At 51.1% G+C, this 21441-nt stretch overlaps 1 protein-coding gene across 3 annotated transcripts in view; it reads right to left on the minus strand.

Moving 5' to 3' along the window:
- RASA1 (RAS p21 protein activator 1) overlaps nucleotides 1-20835 on the minus strand; it is a 42190-nt gene extending 21355 nt beyond the window's left edge. For 2 of the 3 annotated variants that reach the window (XM_078874370.1, XM_078874369.1), the window contains exons 1-4: nucleotides 20628-20835; nucleotides 4494-4643; nucleotides 2739-2874; nucleotides 2316-2386 (exon numbers count right to left, since the gene is read on the minus strand). In XM_078874370.1, coding sequence (XP_078730496.1) covers nucleotides 2316-2386; nucleotides 2739-2874; nucleotides 4494-4643; nucleotides 20628-20824 — 554 coding nt within the window. In that variant the 5' untranslated portion in view covers nucleotides 20825-20835. Of the gene's footprint in view, nucleotides 1-1715; nucleotides 2283-2315; nucleotides 2387-2738; nucleotides 2875-4493; nucleotides 4644-20627 lie in introns of those variants that run through there. The other variant, XM_078874371.1, reaches the window with a different exon arrangement.
- Nucleotides 20836-21441: the final 606 nt, after the last annotated feature.

Here is a 21441-nt window from a genome sequence, read left to right on the forward strand (position 1 = left end):
ACACACAGGGAGACATAAACACGCAGACAGGCATGCACACACATACATACACGTGCAAACACGCGGGAACACACACAGAGACAGGAACATGCAGGCCAGCACAGGGAGGTACACAGGCAGGGATGCGCACAAAGACACACATACAGACATGCAGACAGGCTCACCCAGGCATGTACAGACAGGCAGGCAGGCATGCACGCACGCAGGCACAAACACATACAGCCAGACACAGGCAAGATATATGCAAACAAGCAAACGCACACGCAGACAGGGACACAGGCATTAATTAATATGCACGCAAGTGCGAGCACACACCAAAATGCACGCACACACAGATCAGCACGCATGTGAATACTGCACAAGTGTAAGAGCGGCATCTTCAATTGTTCAATAACTTAGCGATCCGCTTCATTTAGTCTACGAGCTGGACGAATATCAAACGTGTTTGATACAAGACAATGCGCGCCTCCTTCGCATATCTGTCCCTCCACACACAGAAAATATACAAGTGTAATTTTTAAACATCCCATTGGCCACATGGCCTTCCTTCTGTGAGCCTGTCATTTCAGCAGCAAACTGCAAACTGGTTGCGACACTCAGTGTCTCAGAAGCACCTTGCTGGAACCAATGCTGGTGAACTGCAAGATGTTTATAGGAACATCTGGTGTTAAGATACGAGTCCTAGTTCCATGCAAAACTTGACAGACACACAATCATCGTCAGTGTCGTTGTGTCTGTTGCTCAGTTCGGTAAAACGATCTCCTTCATCGTCATCGCTATCATCACCATTACTGGTAATCGTCTTTGCCCGCTCTTCAGCACCTGGGGCGGTGACATGGCCCAGCGGTAGAGCGTCCACCGCTTGCTGCAGAAGCTCGCGGCTCAAATCCGGTAGGCCACCCTGGTTATTACTGCGGTGTGTATAGTTAACCGTAAAATTCTACACGTTGTCTGCGTCACTCAGAGTAGACGTTAAAGATTCCGTGACGTCATTCCAAGAAGAGCAGGCCATGTAGTGCCAACGCCAGGATCCAAATTTGGAAAGATTACATCGCAAAATTACTCAACTGGGACTTAAAAGCTTTCGTGACTGCAGGAATTCATATTCTTTGGGTCTTTCGGTAAAGCCACGTAGATATAAAAATATCACGACGTTTCGATCGCAACACAAGCAATCATCATCAGGTGAAAAATATAGTGGGAAAGCTGCCTCAGCCTCAGCAGCTCTCCCGCTATATTTTTTCACCTGATGACGATTGCTTGTGTTGCGATCGAAACGTCGTGATATTGTTATTATTTGTATTATTTTTCTTTCTACGTGGCTTTACTGAAAGACCCAAAGAATATGAATACTCAATTGGGATTACACACGTAGCAATATCGCCTATCCACTGTGAAACTACTGGAGACTGAAATATAGCAGCGCCTTCTTTCGTAATAGCTCTGCGCGAGATAAGAAATCTCACCGCTGCACATTTACGACACTGTGGTAATAATAATACAAGCAGACAGACACGGTATTTACAAACCTGTATAGGGAACAACCCCTATAAGAACAAGACACACAGCTGGAAGAGGACGGGGAGGCAAGCGGGCAGGAAAGAATGGGCACAACAGAGGAGGGCAGGAAGGCGAGCTGGAATGGCTGGCAGAATGGCGGGCATGCAGGAGGAGGGGCAGGCAGAAAAGGACAGAAGGGCAGGCAAGAGGCTTACCTGAAGCAGAGCAGAAAAACGTAAGAGAGTGCCAGGTACACGAGGGTCTGGAAGACAGGGCTGTAAGGCAGGGGAGGGGGCGCAGGGAGAGCGGGGGAGAGAGGCGAAGAACGGAAGGGGTGGGGAGGCGAGAGGTAGAGAGGCAAGGAGAGAGCGAGACACACGCACGCACAGCGAGACACACGCACGCACAGCGGGCAGGGAGGGCAAACCGGCGAGGAGGCTAGAGAGCGGCAGATGGCAAACACGCGTCCAAGGGTCTCGGCGCGGGTAACACGACGGCGACGGTAACACGACGGCGCCGGCGTGCGCAACTCATCATCAACGGCACACGCGCGCCAGCTCATCTGGCCACCCCCCGTCGCTGCGGGAAGTAATGCTCGTCACAGCAGAGGGGCCAAGTCTCGCGGAGGAGATGAGGCGATGCAGACAGGACGGGCGAGGCCGCTCCACTGCTTGTAAGCGGCGGAGGTGGCGCGCGCCGCTACGTGCCAGTGCACCGGTGGTGCCGTTGCCGAGCGGTGTGTCCGCTCGACGCCGGGCAGGCGAGGGGTTGGGAGAGAGGGAGTCGGGGCGGGCACGGCGACAGGGCTTCACTACCTGAGCTCGTCCGTCTCCGGCACCTTGGTGTAGGGCAGGATGGCGCGCACGCGTCTCCGATCCTCGACCGGCTGCACGCACAAACACACACAGACATAAATGCGTACAGCCCATTGCAATTACACATACGCACAGGGGAACAAGCTCACGAGAACACGAATATCCACACACAGCGGTGTGTGTGGTAGGGTTGTATGGTAGTGGTGTGTGTGTGGTAGCAGTGTGTGTGTGTGGTAGCAGTGTGTGCGTGTGGTAGGGGTGTGTGTGTGGCACGTCTTGTGTGTGTGGTAGGGTTGTATGATAGTGGTGTGTCTGTGTGTGGTAGCAGTGTTTGCGTGTGGTAGGGGTGTGTGCGTGGCACGGCGTGCATGTAGCACGGTGCGAGTATGTCAGTTCAGGGGAGTTGGGGACTGCGGGAGGAACCTCAGGAGGGGGCACGGGGTAGAGGAGCTGCTCCCCCTTGAGCAGGCAGGACACGTGGCTGTAGTAGCCGATGAGGTCGGACAGAGAGGAGAACCTCCGCCCGCCGATGTAGTAGTCACCGCACATTGCAATGATCCTGCGTGGGGGCAGCACGGGGACAAAGGGTGGGGGGCGCAGGCACAACGACCGCACGGTTCACACTGGGCAGCAGGGTGGGTGGCAGCACGATGGTGGCGACGCTCGTGCCCCGCAGTCAGAAGGGCCTGGTGCAACTGCATTTTATTCTGTCCAAAAGGGCCCATGCAAAAACACGCTACGCTGCTGTGACCCAGGCTGGGTGGGGCAGGGTAGTGAAATGGCAACACTTGCACTTCACAGCAAAAAGGCCCTGGGTTCGATTCCCGACTCAGGAGTTTGTATGTTTTCCCACACCCCCCCACCCCCCTCCCGTTCCGCATGGGTTTCCCTCCTAATTTCCATGTGGTTTTGTGGTTAGGACTACTGGCTTACACTTAGGAGGTCGTGGCATATCTCCCGGTGTGGGCACATTCTTTTTGGTGGTCACACGGCCTTGGAGTTGCACATTGGCCGCTTGTTGCAGTTGTACGGATCGAGTCACAGTGGCCGCCCTGGTCAATACTGCGGCTGTATCGACCGTATAAACACGTGCTGTCTTCTTCAGTGGACATGAAAGATCGCATTACGTCCTTCGCAAGAGTAGGCCAACATTAGTCAAATTACACCACAAAGTACTCAATATACAGAGCAATCATCATCCTGACCCCCCCCCCCCACCACTGTGAAAACTTGGCAGGACCCTCCTGAAAGAGTCAAGAGTGAGGCTTTCCTGGGTAAACAAACGTTGTAAGAATAATTTGGGGGTAATATTTTAATTCGAACCACGACACCAGCGCAGGATGGGCCTACTCGTTTTGAACGACACAATGGGGAACTTTAACGTCTGCTTTGCAGTGGATGGGGTGTACTTGCAATGGTTAAGACACCCAAAGTGACCACCAGGGCGGCCCGCCAGCATTCACATTCTAACCGCGAGCATCTGCAACCAAGCAGCAAATGCGCCCCCCGCCCCCCCTTGCTGGGCCGCGTCAGCACGGGCAAACAAATTGGGTCAGCGTGACAAAAGTACCACAACCCTGCTTACTCTCAGAGGACCGAGGAAATGACGATTATTAAAGTGATCATCCCACAAGCGAGTGTGCTTCGTACACCATCACAAAGCGTATGTATTCTAGGTTGAGCTGACCTAAGGGAGAGACTCGATGCCAGCCACGGATACCGAGCACCACTGATAACGAAACGGGCAGGCACGGAGGCTGGCGTTGTGGGATTAGGGGGCAGAGATAACATCACTCAGCTACTGTTGTACAAAGGCAAATATCCACATTATAGCCTTAACAGACTGTTGGGGCAAGTGCTGTTAGCGAGCACCTATGAAAGCAGGAACGGCACACGAGGGGGTTGGTGAGAAATACCACGCCCGGCTGCCTTTGTCTCCCCAGTTGCAATCTTTACACAATGCACCAGGTACTCATTTGAGGCTGAGTCGACCTAGGGGAGGCCCGGGACCGGTTCAGATAATCGTCACTGGTGTTGGCCGTGAGCGGGAATCGAACCTGGGTCGCCAGCTTAATAGCGCAGCGCGCTAACCGCTACACTACCGCTCCCCACACAATCGCACACACACACGTGCTCACACAAACAATCACACAAACGTGCTCACGCTCACATACACACCTGAAGTGGTTGACTCCGGTCTTGCCGAGGAAGGAGAGCACAAAGGATCCGGGCTGGCGGTCGCTCTCGCGCACGAGGTAACTGCCCGGGCGACTCGCCTGCTGCAGCCGCTCCTCGGCGATGGAGCGGTCCAGCTTGCCATGGTACCACCTGCACACACGGCACAACCACCACCATGAACGTCACCGCAAACAACAACAGGGGCTTTCCTCTACAGCGATCACTGGCAGCACCATCATAATGTTGCAATGACACCCATCAACGTTGTTACCGCCGCTGAACTGTCTCCACCAGCATCACCAATGACCATCATCTTTGTATCACCACCATCGTCAGCATCAACGCTGTCACAAATGTCAACAACAACCTTGTCAGCAGCACCATCAAGACCATAACATGGCATTACCATCATCATATTACCACCACTGCCACCACCATCATCATCAATACATCACAATGAAACCAATACCAGACACGTGAATATGTATTTGTCTTGATAACACAATTGATTCTATTTGTGTACCCATCAAATAAATATTGGTCGCGGAGTTCAAGACGACAGAGCAAAAAGAAGAAAATAGACATATTCAAATCAGCAAGAACTTTATTTTGTTTATGGGCAGCAAGGTGGTGCAGTGGAGACACTCGTCCCGACAGTAAAAGAGGCATGAATTTCATTCCCGACCTCGGACACAACTTTGTTGTTTCCCCCCTCTGTTCTGCACAGGTTTCCTCCTGGTTCTCTGGTTTTCGCCCATAGCTAAAGACACACACACCCGCAATGGAACCGGTACTTGGCCAAAACATCCCAATGCTGAAACATTACCTGAAAATTGCTCAACTGGGATCGCACAGAAGCAGCAGCGACATCGCGCCCCCTCATGCGAAAACTTGACGGGACTCTGCTGAAGAAGGGTCTTGAGACTTAGGGAGGCTTTTTTGGGTAAACAGGCAAAATAATAAAATAAAAATGAGGGCGCTGTGTGCAGGAAGGCCTTCCGCAGGCCAAAATACGTCTTCAGGAGGGTCCTACACAAGGAAATTCGGGGACTTCCTTATTGAGGGTTTTGTGTGGGAGGAAACGGAGTACCCTGAGAAAACCCACACACACGATAACACTCTCAAGTCTGCAAGGAAAGGTCAGCAACCTACTTTCTCTACTACCACCTCCGTTCCACCATGCATCACATGAAAATGAGTGGGATCCGCCAAGCCTACTGACAAAGTACCGGATGGACAGGCTCATACCACTAGCACACCTCTCATTCATAAAAGCTTGTGAATTATTCAACGTGTTCATGAATGAATGGGCTGAGCAACACGAGGCAGAATCACTGACTGCACCTCACTTAAAATAATTAATTATAACCTACAAACTAATTTCATCCGTGATATCCTATGAACGAACCATCAGATGAGAAGGGACTGTCGTAATTTCAGCACAGCAGCAGTGTACTCCGTCTGTATTTTTGCTTGAGGCCAGAACAGCGTAGCCCAGCAGCCCGGCTGCCCACTCGCCCGCTCCCAGGTTTTCCTTGGCCGCGGTTAACGCGGTGGCCGGAAGGCGACCGCATCCTGTGTACGGTCACCGCTTCCCCATGGCAGCTCACGCTCCGGCCGAGGCGAATGTTCACACACGACTCGGCCGACACTCCCGCTGCCGCCGCGCTTCTCGAGACCCGTCGTACAGTACTGGCCCCCGTGTGCGGGAAATCAGCAACGCGGTGCCAAGACTGGTTACCTCCGTCGTGGAAATGTGGAATTTCCATCACAGGCTCAGGGCTGCCAAAGTCTAGAGTACAACTAATCGATCAATCGATCAATACAAGAGTCTCCTAGGCTTATCTAGGCGTCACTCAGGCCTCTCCTATTTGTGCGCTTATTGAGAATGGCCATTGCCCAAACTGTTGCTTGTTTTGCTTTTTTCTTTTAAGGCCACAAGGTGACATTGGCAAATGTTTTTTTGTGCTATTTGTGCTTGTTCACCGCTGCCAACACAGCAGTATTACCAAATAATCAATCAATCAATTCATTTCTAGATGGTGTTATTCAAAAATGCATCAAAGGGCATGAACATAAAATATAAACAGAGCAGCCCCATGCGTAATCATGACTAGAGATGTTTTGAATTAGCTTTCTGATGGTGTGTGTGTCTTTGCACGAGTGGGGAGCGACAGAGCAGCAGATGGCGCCCTGTGCTACGAACCCTGCGACCCGAGTTTGTTTCTCGCTGACAGCCCACACCAGTGACAATTATCCTAAGCCTCCTCTTAGTGGACTCACCCCCTTGTGTGCCATGCCAGCCTTCATAGGTGCTCGCTAATAATTATTATTTACACTTGGAAAGTAAATGTAATTCGTAGATCCCAATGCATAACCGTGTATGGAAAGCAGGAAATAAACAGAAGCAGGGTAAACGGCCAGAGGTAGAGAGTAAAGGACAAGTTGAAGAGGTGCGTTTTCAAATCAGACTTACACATCTAACGACTCTAATTGTCTTATTAGCAAAGGCGAAGCGTTCCATAGGCTGGAAGCTGCAGTGCCAAGAGCCCGATCACCCAAGCAACAGAGCCTTGGGTTCCGAGTCCTTAGCAGAAGGCAAGATCTCAGGGACCTCTCGTTGGCGAGTCAACACGGATCAGTTCATGCAGATATTGCAGAGCTAACCCACCGAGCACCTTGTAGGTCAGCAGCAGCAGTATCTTATAGTCCACTCGGTACTTGACTGGTAGCCAATGCAGAGACAAGTGAGCAGGTGTGTATGATGTGCTGCTCGCGAAACGGTGTGCGCATAGGGACTCTGGCAGCTGTGTTCTGAACGAGCTGGAGCCTAACCCAGCACCTCACTCGGAATCCCAAACAGTCGTAATGCGTTGCAGTCATCAAGTCGGGCGAACACAAAAGCATGGACTGGTCTCTCTCAGTCATCAAGTGATAGGAATCGACGCAGCCGGGCCATATTTATAAGTGGATTAATGGACAGGGACTGGTCAAACTGACCACCAAGATATCTGATCTCCTGCAATGGGCAGACATCGTGACAATCCATTGACAAACCTGGCGAACCAATTGTAGTGAGCTATAGAGGGAGGGGAGCCGATGAATATGGCCTCAGTTTTGTCGGCATTTAGTAAAAGAACATTTTTCCTGCAGCAAAGTAAAAAGCCTAACTGAATGCAAATTTGCATGTCATCAGCACAAAGTGATAAGATAAGCGGAAATGTTGTAACAAAGTGCCCAAAGGTGCCATGTCAGCATTGAACAGGGAATGACGAGGTACATATCCTTGCTGAGTACCGCAATTAATCGGTCTGATTAGAGATTTAAATCCACGGAGTTTGCTTGGACAGTTTGTATGTGTGTGATGGGAGGATTGGAAGATGGTGTGAATATGGGTGTGTATCTTGCCGGGGAAGGTACTGGATAGGATTATTCAACATTCCCTTGCTAGACATGCTGAGAGGCTTGCAGAGCTCCAATGTGGTATTAGACCAAGGCAGTCCTGCACAGGTACCATTTTCTCTGTTTATCTGCTCCAGCAGAGGCGAAGGGAATTCCAACATGACCTACACATCTCTGCTTTATTGACCTGATCAAGGCCGAGGACACCATCAATAGGCCAGGGCTCTGGGTTATTCTTTGTGCATTCAGAATCCCTAACCCTTTGCTCAAAATAATTAAGGGCCTTCATGATAGTGTGCAGGCCTCGATAAAGCTGCATGACCGAGAGTCAGAATAATTTTATGTTCACCTTGGGGTGTGACAGGGATGTCCTCTGGCCCCTACACTATTTAACATCTTCTTTGACTATGTAGTTCGAGAAGCTTTCCATGGCTTTACTGGTGGAATTTCCATCTGATACAGCTGCGTAACGCTGCGTGGAAGCTACCCGGTCTGTCACTCCACACGAAGCTTTACGTGTTCTCGGCCACAGTCACGCCCTCCCTTCTCTATGCTTGCAAAACGTGTATCCCTTTAAAAGGAACATCTGCTGCGGTTTGAAACATTCAGGCTGGCCTGCCTACGATCCATTCTGGGTTTAACCAGACTAGATTGTGTGAGGAGCTCACAAACCCTTGAAAGATCTGGCCACAATTCCATGGGTGAGTTCCTCCCGCAGACTAGGCTGCGTAGGCAGGGTCATGTAGCCCGCATGCCCAGCTATTGCATGCCACAGCAGTTTCTGTTTGACCGGATAGGGGGGCTAAACGGGTGCGGCACAGGCTAGAAAAGAGATGGGCTGATACGGTACAAAAGGATGTGGAGCCAAATAGACTTGCCGATGACTGGTACCGGCAGCATCAAGATCGGCCTCTGTCGAGGAGGTGAGTGAAATAAACTTCTGGGCAGTTGGAGGCAGTCACCACCCAGGAACGGAGGGCGATAGAGTAAAGCTCAGAACAACCAGCGGAGCGCGCCAGGTGTGCTAACCTGCAGCAAGTTGGCACAGTGGGGACCATAGGCGGCGCATCTGCCAGTCATCTCAGTCCGTTAACGCACGCGGAGGCAAGCAGGCCAGGAAACCCACCCAAGAGCTGCACCCAGACACGTGGGTGTCTGAAGGCTCCATCAGAAACGAAGCTGCACAGCCTGTTAAAATAACCCACGTAATCGCCTCCCACTAAAATGCATCCATCTCCACGCACCCCCCCCAAATCCACAGCTCCCGGTGCCTCCCACCCCCTCAGATCACGAAGATCACATTACGCCCAGAGATCACAGATCAACATGGCATTGGCCATACCACAGCCTGCGAGATGGCTCGGAACGTGGGGTTCATGAACCCTTCTGTGCAGAGCTCCAAGTACTAGTTCCACAAATGTGCATGGTTTCTCCGGATACTCGCACACGACATAAAAAACAATATTAATTTACATACATACAGTATATATCTTAACCCTAACGTGCGTGTCGAGAATCTTAATTCAATGATCATTTTCCAATCCCAGACTCTGTCTGGATGATAATACAAATTATCTCTGCTGCGTTTCACTGCTACACCATCATATGGCTCATCAGTGAACACAGCAGAATAATTTTAAAAAGATAGCAATCATAGTGCCTTACATTCATCCAGGAAAGGCTCTTGGAGTCTCAAGACTATTTTACAAGAAAGACCTGAATTTTGCATGTTCGACTCATTCCTGCTAAAGATGTGCCATACCGTATACACGTTTAATAATCTCTTTGTTCTTTGTTGTTAACATTTACTTCTTAATCGAGTGGCAAACTTCTCCTTCGAAATGGAATTTTCTGGGTCCGGTTTTGTTTACACGTCGCATTTTATTTCCCGTTTCACTGTACACTTGCTCCCAACAAGGGCTCTGCATTCAAAGACTCTTCGAGCCCCAGCAGGCATACCCCAACCTGAACGCAATGCGTTCGTCAACAATACTACGCCCTTGAAATGGGAAAAAATATTTTTGTAACTGGCGACGTTTCAGGCAACAGCCCTCATGAAGCATAGTGCATGATAAAATGTTGAGCTTATTTTATTTGTACTTGTGCACCGCTGCAACCCTAACCTAGAATAAAATCCATCTACCCAGCAATCTACCTCTGATTAGCAATCACTTGGTCCGTCTCCTTTATTTAACCAGGAGATCAAATAAACCCATCGAGACTCATGAAACAACGTTGCTTCTTTTTGCAAGGGCGACCTGCGTTTAATTGTGAACTCTAAAACAGTCACCGTTGGCAAAGTATTCATCGCCATTGAGCAGCTGGGAACTATCTGACCGTCCGCGGGCGCACCACGCCACTCCACCATCCGGCCACGCACGCGGGCCGTCGTCCAGGTCTCTCGCTCCCCCCACAGACGCACGCGGCAGGCGACCCAATTCCTACCTGCAGCAGTGATGTACTCTGAATGGCGGCTCGTGAGAGTTCAGCGTCAGGTCCGACATGCTCAATGTGCGAGTGCGGCAGTGGCATGGCTCGCAAGGGCACCGGCGCGGAACCCCCAACGGTGACTCGTCGGCTCGGTCAAACGCTCCCTTGCTCGCTCGCTCGCACGCGGGAGCGTGGGGCCCAACCTCACGTGCTCGTCCCCGTACCGCCCACGCCACCAGGAAAAAATAATAACTTTCCGCTCACGTGCACCGGTGCTCGCCGACGCCACCGCAGCGGTGGCGGGCACAGTTCCGGGGACGCCGAATCTCGATGGCACGGGGGTCCAAACGGCCACGCGGCCCGCGCGAAGATCCGAGTCTAACCGTCGCTCCGCCGCAGGGGTTTGGTGGCCGCCCCGCTCGATTTTTCAGCGGAGTCTCGCGACGGCCGCGACGCGGTGAAGGAATGCGCAGCTGGCGATGCCGCGCATTCGTTAAGTGGGGAATGGGCATGGAATTATTCGGGCCCCCTCCCCACTGAATGATTAGACAACATTTTTCACGCAGGGAAAGAAAACGCGTGGCACAGCATTCGCCTACTGAGCGTTAGTCCCTAAACTGTGGCATGAGAGTATTAGCCCATAAACTAGGAATGAGAACATTAGTTCATTTCTCTTTAATGACGGTACTTGCTTTTAAGGTGACACGAAAACACACAACCGGTAGGCCACGAAAAGGCTACCCGTCTGCCACACATTGGCATTTAGCTCCCGAACATATTGCCGTATGCAACCATAGAATAGAGCTTCAGTCCATAAAGTGGAGTGAGATCATTTGTTGCTAAGCTGTGGAGTGAGTAGCCAAGAACTGTAAGCAAGGTTCCCCTATGTCGCTGTTTTTCCAGTAAGATTGAAAACATATATTTATGATCTAGCAGTCTGATATTTTACGACTTGTTTTTCAATACGTATTATTTCTCACATGTTGCCGCTTCCTGCAGAGTTTTCACACATGCCGCTTGTTCACATTTTCTCCGATTTATCTCTTTGCAAATCTTTGCAATTACCTTTATGGGAGGAATTTTGAGATGTTCCTTTCGTGAAGGCGTGACAAGATAACTATTTATTGATCTGCGTGAGGAGGGGAGGGAGGGGCATGATTTCATCCACGAATCGATGATTTGCCTCATTTGTCCCGAAAGTGTCCACAATGCATTGGCTGCACTGCCTATCATTCTCGAGACGCAATTACATATAGACGATATATACATCAGACCTGCTTCGAAACGCTTGCACCACCTTCCCGTCACATGCTACGTTCCTTCCAATCACTGGCCTAAAGAAAACCACAAATTGTATAACATTTGCATTAAAAACCAAGAGAAACAATTGTTATGTGCATATTCTGATTCAGAAAGAAGCGTGATAGTTTTCATTACGCTTGTTCACCCATGAAAATCTCACACTGTCTCAAATAGTTTTCATGAGGGTCCTGCCACGTTTTTGGCTGAGTAATTTGCAGTTACTGTACATGTAATAATTTAACATTGGAATGTTTGGCCAACACCAATTACAATGTATGTGTTTATTTAGCTACGGGATGAACTGGAAACCAGAAAGAACACACGCAGAACAAGGGGAGAACATAAACTCTAATCAGCAAGGTGCCCGAGTCTGGAATTGAACCCAGGAATTTCTTGCTCTGAGGCCACATCTGTGTTACCACTGCACCACCCTGCTACCCCATATTAATCCTGCCACCCCTATAATAACCTTGATGCCCCTATAATAACCCTGCTGAACAGGGTGATTTGTTTATCAGTGACTTCTTTGCCTGCACACCCGAGTTACATTTCACCAGCGGTGGACAACCTACGGACCGTGACTTCATTTCAAACGGCCTGAAAGCCACATGAAACCGACCACCTTGAAACTGGCTGCAATGATAAGTACCCATCACTACAATCACCTTAGCCGCACTAATCGGGTACTGGAGGGAAATTTGTTTGATCTCGCAGCAACGAAGTCAAAGTGATTTCCCGCTCCACCGAGCATCATCACAACGGTGCTCATCTCCTCTTTACAAGCCTGCTGAGCCAGTTGCTGATATTCCACATTCCTATGGTGAGGTGAGTCTTATCAATAAGACATTGAGTATGTATTGGACAACCACCTAACAATCCTATGTTCCTAATGTCAGATGTCACTACAAGCAGCCCATGTAGTAAAAGATGTGATTTGAATTTCCGATTCGATCTGCAGTAAGGAAACTGTTTCCCACCGCCGCGTAAGGTTTCTCCAACTCCTCCTATTCATCGCGTTCGTCAGTGACACTGCGCGCTTTTAAGGAAAAGTATATGACGAGGCGACGTTTCGGAAAACGGCTGTTCTTCAAAGCGCATAAAATCACATCGCACTCCCCACTATTGTGGGGCGCGGCGATCTTAGACGCGCGGTGCGTGGGATACACGCACAGCGGTTACGCCCCCGGCTAGGATGGCCGGAAAGGAATCGCTTTCCTACGCCCACGCACGCGTGAGTGCGAGAGAGAGAAACGTAGAAGCGATACATTTCGCTCGAGGTTCTGCAACCGCCTCGTGGCACCTGCTCTTCGCAATGCAACCAAAAAAAACATCGTTGTGAAAGCTGCAGCGTTGAGAAGAAACCTTCTGTTTTTAAAATGAAAGTAAAAAAAAAATTAACGTGCGATGCTGCTGCTGTGGTGGCGGTGTTGGCAGCGATGCACAAGCACAAACAACAATAATGAAGAACACTGCCCTGCAGGATAAACCATTCAGCAATGTTGCCAGCAATGGCCCTACTGCAAGGTAGAGAAGGGTCATCTATTGTCAAAAAAATGTTCCTTCTAGGGCAGCGTTATGGACGAATGCGCCGAGTTTGTTATTTCTCTTGTTTGTTGCAATATTCTTTCGCTTTAAACCGAAACAGAAGCCGGTCTTTGATTTGTTTTGCTCAGCAAGTACTCGATGGTGTGATGCAACTGATCTGGCAAAACAACGTAAAAGTGTGCATTGCACTGTTTTGGCCAGTGCAGCTGATGCAGTACAAAACAATTCAACACATTCATAAATCACACTGTGGACTTAAACGAAAAAAAACATACGTCCGAAACATCGCCTATGGCCATTCGCATGGCACACCGATGTGCAATGCAGAAGGCCCACTGCCCGAAACGTCGCCTATTTTTTTCCTTTTAAGGCCACACACAGTGCTAGTGATGCAGAATGTGTCCAGTTGCTTTCGTTAGTTGTGCCTTGTGCACAAATTGACGTAGCACAAGGTGGCACTGACGGGCATGCACATTTTCTCCTGCATGCCGCGAAAGCTACTCTCCCTCCCTTCCGTATACAGAGAAGAAAAACCCCAAGCATTGCTGCAGAGAGCGAGAGAGACTACTGGGTCTTGATTGGGGTGGGCGGTGATTTTCTACAGCTACGATGGAAAAAGTGTTGCGCGTAGCAAGTGTCACGCGACAACGGTAGGGTTTCTGGCGACCACCGTCTGGGCTCACGCGCTTCCTTAAAGGGGGCGACTCGTGGTTAATTTACTCGTCACAAGCCAGGAACGATCGAGGGGATTGGGGGGTGGCAGAGTTCAGGGGTCGTCTGTAATCGAGTGGATGGCGGTAACGACGGCGAGCATGCGTCCTGTCAGAAGGGCGAGCGGGCAAGGGGGTAGAGACTCAACCTCGACCCCGCCGTGCAGCTTTGGCAATTTAATTCAACGCCGCGTGACCGAGATAATAAAATGACTGACGGTCACAAAAAGGAACAAAAAAACGCATATAACTTCCATTATCGTAAGTGGCTGCTAGGGTTTGAGAAAATGTTTGACAATCGAGTCTTTAACCCACGCACTCAAGGCTCCACCGCAGCAATAATACAACTTCTGTATCAATAATTAGGCTGCGGCCAGCCGCACAATCGTAGCCCTGAATAACGTGTACACGTAATTTTCAAAGCCAAAGCTATTTCCTGCTGGAATGAGCAGAGGCAGCAGTCATCATCTTTCCATTTACAGCCCTCAGCCAGTGATGGGCATTCCACGTTCATATGGCAGGGGCTGTACTATCCATAGGACAACCACTATTGAATTTCCCACAAAGTTGTAATCATTTTATTCATCCTGGAGGGATGTGAAGGGCTGAGTCAACCCCCCCCACCAACCAGGATGTGAACTCGCGACCTTCCGATTGCGAGCCGCTCGCTCTGCCGCCGAGCCACCTGGCTGCTTGCACGGCGATTACGAGTGCACGTGTTATGAATGTGCTCGGAATTAATTGGTGACCACCATTCACCAAGAGGTGTTCGAGTCTGCTGTGGGAATATATGGCGGGCAGCAGAGGACCAGTGCAGCAAAATCCATTGTTCTACCGTACTTCTATGCTGCCACGTCCACGCTCCCCACCGCCACCTTCCCGCACACCGCCCAGTAGGAGGTAGCATTAACAAATAATCCCTGCGACCCGTGCAGCATGGGGATGGCTTTCATCCGGCGGCGGACTGCTGTGTGGTGGGGTAGCAGACGGCAGTTCGACATAATCCATCGTTGTACTCCGCCTCTGCGATCCCTGCCGTGACCATCCCTGGTACTGCCCAGCGTGAGGAAGTACGGTCAAAACAACCCCCTACCCCCCCCGTGACCCAAAAGGGGTTTGGTTGAGTGGCTGTGCCTGCACGTGTGCCGCGGTCGTCCTGCCGTTGAGCGTGCGCGGGATTTTGTGCGTTCTCCGTTGCATAACTGTCGGCGTGAGCAACAGCAAACGGGCAAGTGCAACAGGTTCGGCCACAAAACCCCGGGACGAGTATGCGGAGGGGGGAGGTGGAAGGGGCAACAATTTCTTCTTTCCCCCCCCCTTCTCGGCATGGCCGCAAGCAGCTGCCACATTGTTTCCATTCCAGGAAGCAGGGACTCCTTGATTAACTGCAGACAGTCAGTTTCCTCCGGGCGGGCTCCACCGCGGACCTGCCTACCCCACACACGCAGGGCCGGTATTTTTACGGAAGGTCGAGTATTAAAAAATGTAACCTATCAGCACGTCCCCTTCCGGGAAGTGCACTTTCTTTCACCCTCTGGCAGCAGCAACCCTGGGTTTGTTTTTCCTTAATCGCCCCCCCCCCCCCAATATGAGAGGAGGTGGACAATGTTATCGCCCCGTGTGGGCGGCAGACAAAACCTGGGGGCGGTGACGTTCCATAGCGGGTAGGGCGATCGCCACTCGTTGCTGAGGTCCACAGTTCGAAACCGGCAGGCTGGCCCAGGTTATTAGCGCGGTGGTGCACCAACCGTAAAACACTATGACGTGCAGGGCTACGATCTGCCTCACAGTGGACGTTAAAGATTCGGTGACGTTATTCAAAGAACGGCAGGCCATTGTGTGCCAGCGTCACGGCCAAAATTTGCCATGTTTGAAAAATTATACCGCAAATTACTCAATTGGGATTACATGCACAGAGCAAGATATCCCCCTCCTGTGAAACTACTGCAGACCTGTCTCTGAAGCATAGTGCATATTTACGTGACAGCCCTGCACTGTAAGAATGATTGAGCGAATACCAAATGTACTAATTATTATTAATGCAGTGATGGGTTTAACAGACATGCAGTCACTACTCATGGGCAGAAAATGACATCGCCCACTGAATAACAAATGAAATAATCGTCATGAAGCTATTTCAATGCCGATGCAATGCTATGTACCGCTCTGCAACTGATATGAATCTTTGCAAACCTGCAATGCATCGTAATGTATTCAAAATTGCACTTTATGGAAGTGTTGAGATGCAAAATTGAATGCATCTTTATGTAAATAAATATTCAAAGCCATTTTCTCATTTCACCCGCACCGACCCTCAACCCTCTGCTTGGGGAGCACCAATTAGGCTGCAATTAATTATCAGCACCAGCGGTGGACGCAAGTCAACGAGCGGAAATCGACTGGGTCTTTGCGCAGAGAAACGAACCGACACCTCTGCGCCTTTGTGTGACAGTGGCACACTGCAGATTTAGCTGCGCTGTAGCAAGGCAATTATTGCATTACGCACACGCACACTGCTGCTACTCCCAGCTCTTGCCGCCCACCAAACTCGGCTTTAATTTCACGTATATATTTCCTTTATATTACTAATACGTTATTTCTCAGTCTGTAAACTATTGTGTCTTCTTCGTTTTGCTTCAGAACAGAGGTGGTAGACGGAGATTAGAAGATTTGGAGAACAGCATTGGGTGGAGGTGGCATGTGATCATAAAGAGTGGGAGACATTGGGGGGGGAGGCTGTTGCCAAAGCAATGGGATGTTCATCTTCGAGAGTTTGCCATTAAAGGCCGATGTCAAAGCCACTCAACCACTGGATCATCGTCACTTCATCCCGTTCGCTCGGCCCTCTTCATCCACCGTCTAGCCGTCACGAGGGACAGTCCTCAACAATGTGGGCAGCTGTCTGCTGGGCAGCTCCAGTCGCATGTAGGCACACAAACCAAGGCGGTGCGCTTCTGCCGCTGTCTGGAACGCTCTTCCTTCCGATGTTAGGAAACCACTGGAGCTATGCACTTTTAAATATTTTTTGAAAACTCATTTCTTTAACACTACTTTTTGTGTTTAGCTTGTTGCCCGTCCCCCGCACCTCCGATTAGCGTGGTTGTCCACATACGGTACGAAATAATTTCCATGTACATGCATGCATCAGCATGCCAAGACGCCCACTGCCACACACCCAGTTAATTCGGTCCCAGGCGATCTGGCGATCTGGTGCCCATGTCCACGTGTGAGCCAGTGGGATGTGAGACGAAAGAAACCGGTGTCTATGTCTACGCTGCCCTCATTATATATCGTACTGTACCACTCTACTCCGTTCGCTATTGTTTACTTTGTGTGGCGCTATTGTAACCATCATCATCATATTTCTCGTGGAAATGAAATGTGTATCACTTTGCAGATGGCGACAGTGGTCGTGCTGCGGAGAGAAAAGGCAAATACCACACAGCACATGCACGGCTCTCTTTGTCAATCCCCTGCTGGGAGAAGGCCTCCCCACGCCATGAAGGCCGTGGGGTTTATTTGACCATACCTCACCGCCGTGATCGGGAGCGGAGACGTGTATAGTACAAAAATGTAATTTGCTGCACTGCCCTCTGTGGCCCATGACATAGCCCCACTCCCTAGAAGCACCGACTGTGCACGGGGTTTGCACATCCAAGCACCATCCAGGCTCAAACCTGCTTAGCTCCCATGATCTGATGAGTGATGTCATCATAAAGCTCCCCCCCCCTCTACTATAGCAATATGGAATTCCGCACATTGCCTGACTTTATAATTTTCCATGTAGACTGAAACACGCTACTCGTCAGTAAAACATATTTTACGTTACTCCTTGTCATTTTGGTGACCCAGGTCCCGCGTGCATATCAGACTCTATTCTCGTGCGAGTTCTCATCTGCTTCAACTAAATAGAGCCGAAACACTGCAGTGACTGCATCTTGCAAACTAAAGGTGCCATCGCCGTTTACACCTGGCCGCGTAGCCCACCGACAAAGACATAGCTCCCCCGTATAGCCTGTAACAGACTGTTGGGGCAAGTGCTATGAAGTCTGGCACAGCACACGAGGTGGTGGGTCGCCAGCACCACGCCCGGTCGCCTTTGTCTCCCCAGTGGCGACATTAATACATCACGCCAGGTACTCATTTGAGGCTGAGCCGACCTAGGTTAGGCCCTGGACCGGTGCAGATGATTGTCACTGGCGTTGGCCGAGAGCGGAAATCGAACCCGGGTCGCCGGGTACATGGCGCAACACGTTAACCGCTGCACGACCGTCCAATGAAACAAGCAACACAAATCATTTGAGAAGACCAACAAACGCACCGGGGTCATGGCGTTTCCTCACAACGCTCCTTTTCCAGCCGCATTTGATTTACCAAAGCAAGGCCTGCAAACGGTTTGCCTGCTAGAATGATACGAATGCAAGTTTTGTTTGATTCGTGTACACGTGCGGCCCTTGTTGTGTTGATCCACTGCTGGACAAGGGCCTCCCCGCGCCGTGCGGGTCATTGGGGGGGGGGCTACGTGACCACACTCCACCACTGTGGTCTTTGCGGATTGATGAAGAGGCGCAGCCCAAGACGATGGGAGCATAGACCTACAGTACAAAACAACTGATTTGGCTGCACTGCCCTCTGCTGCACAACCACGTAGCCTAACCTAAGTTTGCAGGTATTATGCTGCATATGGCTATGTTAGTCATGCCTCCATTTAACTGTTATTTAATGCTTAATGTATTACATATTTTAGATTAGAACGTTGTGTGTGCGCATTGTTTTACTTGTGTTCAACGCTCTAAGGGGCTATTCATTTAGTACGTACGCAAAAATCTGTCACAAATTGACCCCTCACCCTCCCTATAGGCACGCGGACTTTTAACCCCCCCCCCCCAACCTGCGTACGTACGCCTGACGCCCCCCCCCATCCCCCGAATCCTATAGAACGGCCGGTATTTAATCCACGCAGAAACGATCAAGGATGAATAATAGTAACGTGTTGGAGAAAACAGATAGTCCACCGCCGGACTATCTAACTAATTTGAAGGTCAATGTAGACACACTATTATCGAGGCTTCACCCCCCCCCCCCCGTTTCATAAGCGTACATTGTCAGTATGCACCCCATACGCAAGCGAACGCATGTGGGTTAACCCCCCTCCATGAGTACGCACTAAATGGATGGCCCCTAAATGGATGGCCCTTACTTAATTTAGAACCAAACTCTTTGAGACCCAGGTTTCCCATGGAAAGAAAGTAACTTTATATTCCCCATTTGACTCTCACCTGGTTTAAAGGTCTCTGTGTTTGTTTTACTCCTCTACAGGGGTGTCTCACCATCGCCATCATCTGAACGGCCAGGATCTATTCAAACGATTAGTAATTGTCTTCATCACCATCAGCTCTGGTCGCACCACTGCCGGACAAATGCCCTCTCCCCCAAGCCGATACCAGCCGACGGTCCCGCAAAGTAATTCACGTGACTTCTTTCGCACCGTACACAGCCAAACGTGCTGATCGGCGGTAATAATCCGACCCAGTCACCTGGGCACGAGCGAATGTCATCGCTCCAATCTTTCTTCCCCCTCCCCCGGGTGGATATCCTTCCAGACGCGTTCCCCTTTCCCCGGCTGCCACTCCGTTATTGTTCTTGACCGTGGGCCATCAGCGGGTCCCTTCGAGCGACGGCGCGTCCCTCTGCCCATAGCGCGAGCCGTCAATGTGTTCTCGAATCCACGTGTTCCTCTTCCTGTCTCTCAACGTAATTCCAAGGACCTGCATCGCTCCGTGCTTTGGATTCTTTGCAGTTTTTGTTCCGTTTTTTGCGTTTGTTAATTGATGACCATGTTTCCGAACCGTAGGAGGTGAGGGCTGCTTCTCTTGTTTTAACGAAGACCAGTTTTGCTCTTCATGAAAGTTACAACAACCACAAATCACATCTCAATGTGTGCGATTAATTCGTTAAAATATTTCACCTGGGAAATCCTTGGAGATGGAACATCTCGTTTGCGAGGGGTGTCCAGAGGATGTCAATTGACACACACAGCGAATCAAAATGCGATCTCGACTTCAAACCACCTGGATTTTATTGGGGCCACCAAGCGCGCATGCGACAGGCGCTTTATGCTGTGTGTGCGTGTGTGGGGCATCGTCGAATGCAACGCCATCAATTGTTGTACTGTACTTCTATGGGCCATCGGTGGAAATTCCTCATTCGCATGGGCGGTGAGCCTGTGAGAAAATGACCACGCCACGCGTTGCTGGCGTCCTAACAAAGCGGCACTCCTCGTTTATCGACCGCGGGGAGGTGGAGGATGATTGGGCTCGGCCTAAACAACCACGCAATTGCATCGCGGCGCTAATGCGATGGAATGCACGGCGACTCGCGGGGAACGGCCTCTCAACGCCCCACTCTCGCCGCACACAGACACCGATCGCTTCGGCAACTCGTCGCTTCGCACCTCCACGGCGACGTTGTCCGCAACTAATTCGGTAGAATCGGTCAACAACAAAAAGTATTTACGTTGAGGAGATGAGGGGGGCCCTCTCCCGTATTCAACCATTGCGGGTGGGCGGCCGCGCGAAAATCTCGCGGGCGGCCCCTGCGCGCATGCGCGGCCCCCGACCCGCCTGCGTTGACCGCCGGCGGACGCGCATGCGCGGTCGCCGCACCCGCGACTTCGGTGACGGTGGCCCGACAATGGCACGGTTGTTGGGTTGGAGGTGGTGAGTGGGGGGGGGTTAGCGCTCACTGGTTCTGAGGCGGCGCCTCAAGCGGCACGTCCAGCTCCTCCTCGTCGAACTCCTGGCCGTCCTCCTCGCCGCCCGCGGCGGTCGACGACGCGGGGCCGTTGTCCTCGGCCGCGGCGCGCGAAGGCAGCGACGCGGCGAGGGCCGCCATCCCCGCCGCCAAGCGCGAGTCCCCGCCCGGGCCGCCGACTTCCGCCATCTTGGTGAGGGAGGGGGTGAGGGGAGTGGGAGGGTGAGGGGAGGGTGGGGGGAGGGGGTAGGGGGATTCCAGGCCAGGGCGGTGGAGCGCCGAGCAGTGCGGGCGCATCGATCGCTCGGCTGTTTTAAGGGAAAAGAGGCGGAGCGCCGAGTGTATCGATTGGCGGGTGGGGGGTGGATAGACCCATCCCTACTCTTTGCCCACCTCAGCTTTTATTGTTTCTGGCTGTGGTTGTCCCACCTCAAGACGGACGCGTGTGTTGCGCCCGAAACGTCGTGATTTTTTTAAATTTTATTTTCACCTTCGTGACTTTACCGAAAGAACCAAAGAGTATGGATCCTTGCAGTAACGAAAACTTAAAATCTAGAATCAAATCTAGAACTACACAACAACTTTGACACTGCCAAAAGCCTAGAGCGTGTGGACCGTGACCTGCTGTATTTGCACAGTGCCACCTCGCGTTGTGACATCGTCTTTCATCACAGCCACCGGCACCTTTTCACCGCCCTGAATGGGTCTCAAACGGCGTGGCTACAACACTAGAAGCTGATCGCAACGATTGAAGGGAAATTCTCTCACATGGAGGACGCCTTCACAGCCACCCCGAGACACATCAT

Source organism: Lampetra fluviatilis, chromosome 39 (genome assembly GCF_964198595.1).
Source record: "Lampetra fluviatilis chromosome 39, kcLamFluv1.1, whole genome shotgun sequence".
Classification (NCBI taxonomy): Eukaryota; Metazoa; Chordata; class Hyperoartia; order Petromyzontiformes; family Petromyzontidae; genus Lampetra; species Lampetra fluviatilis.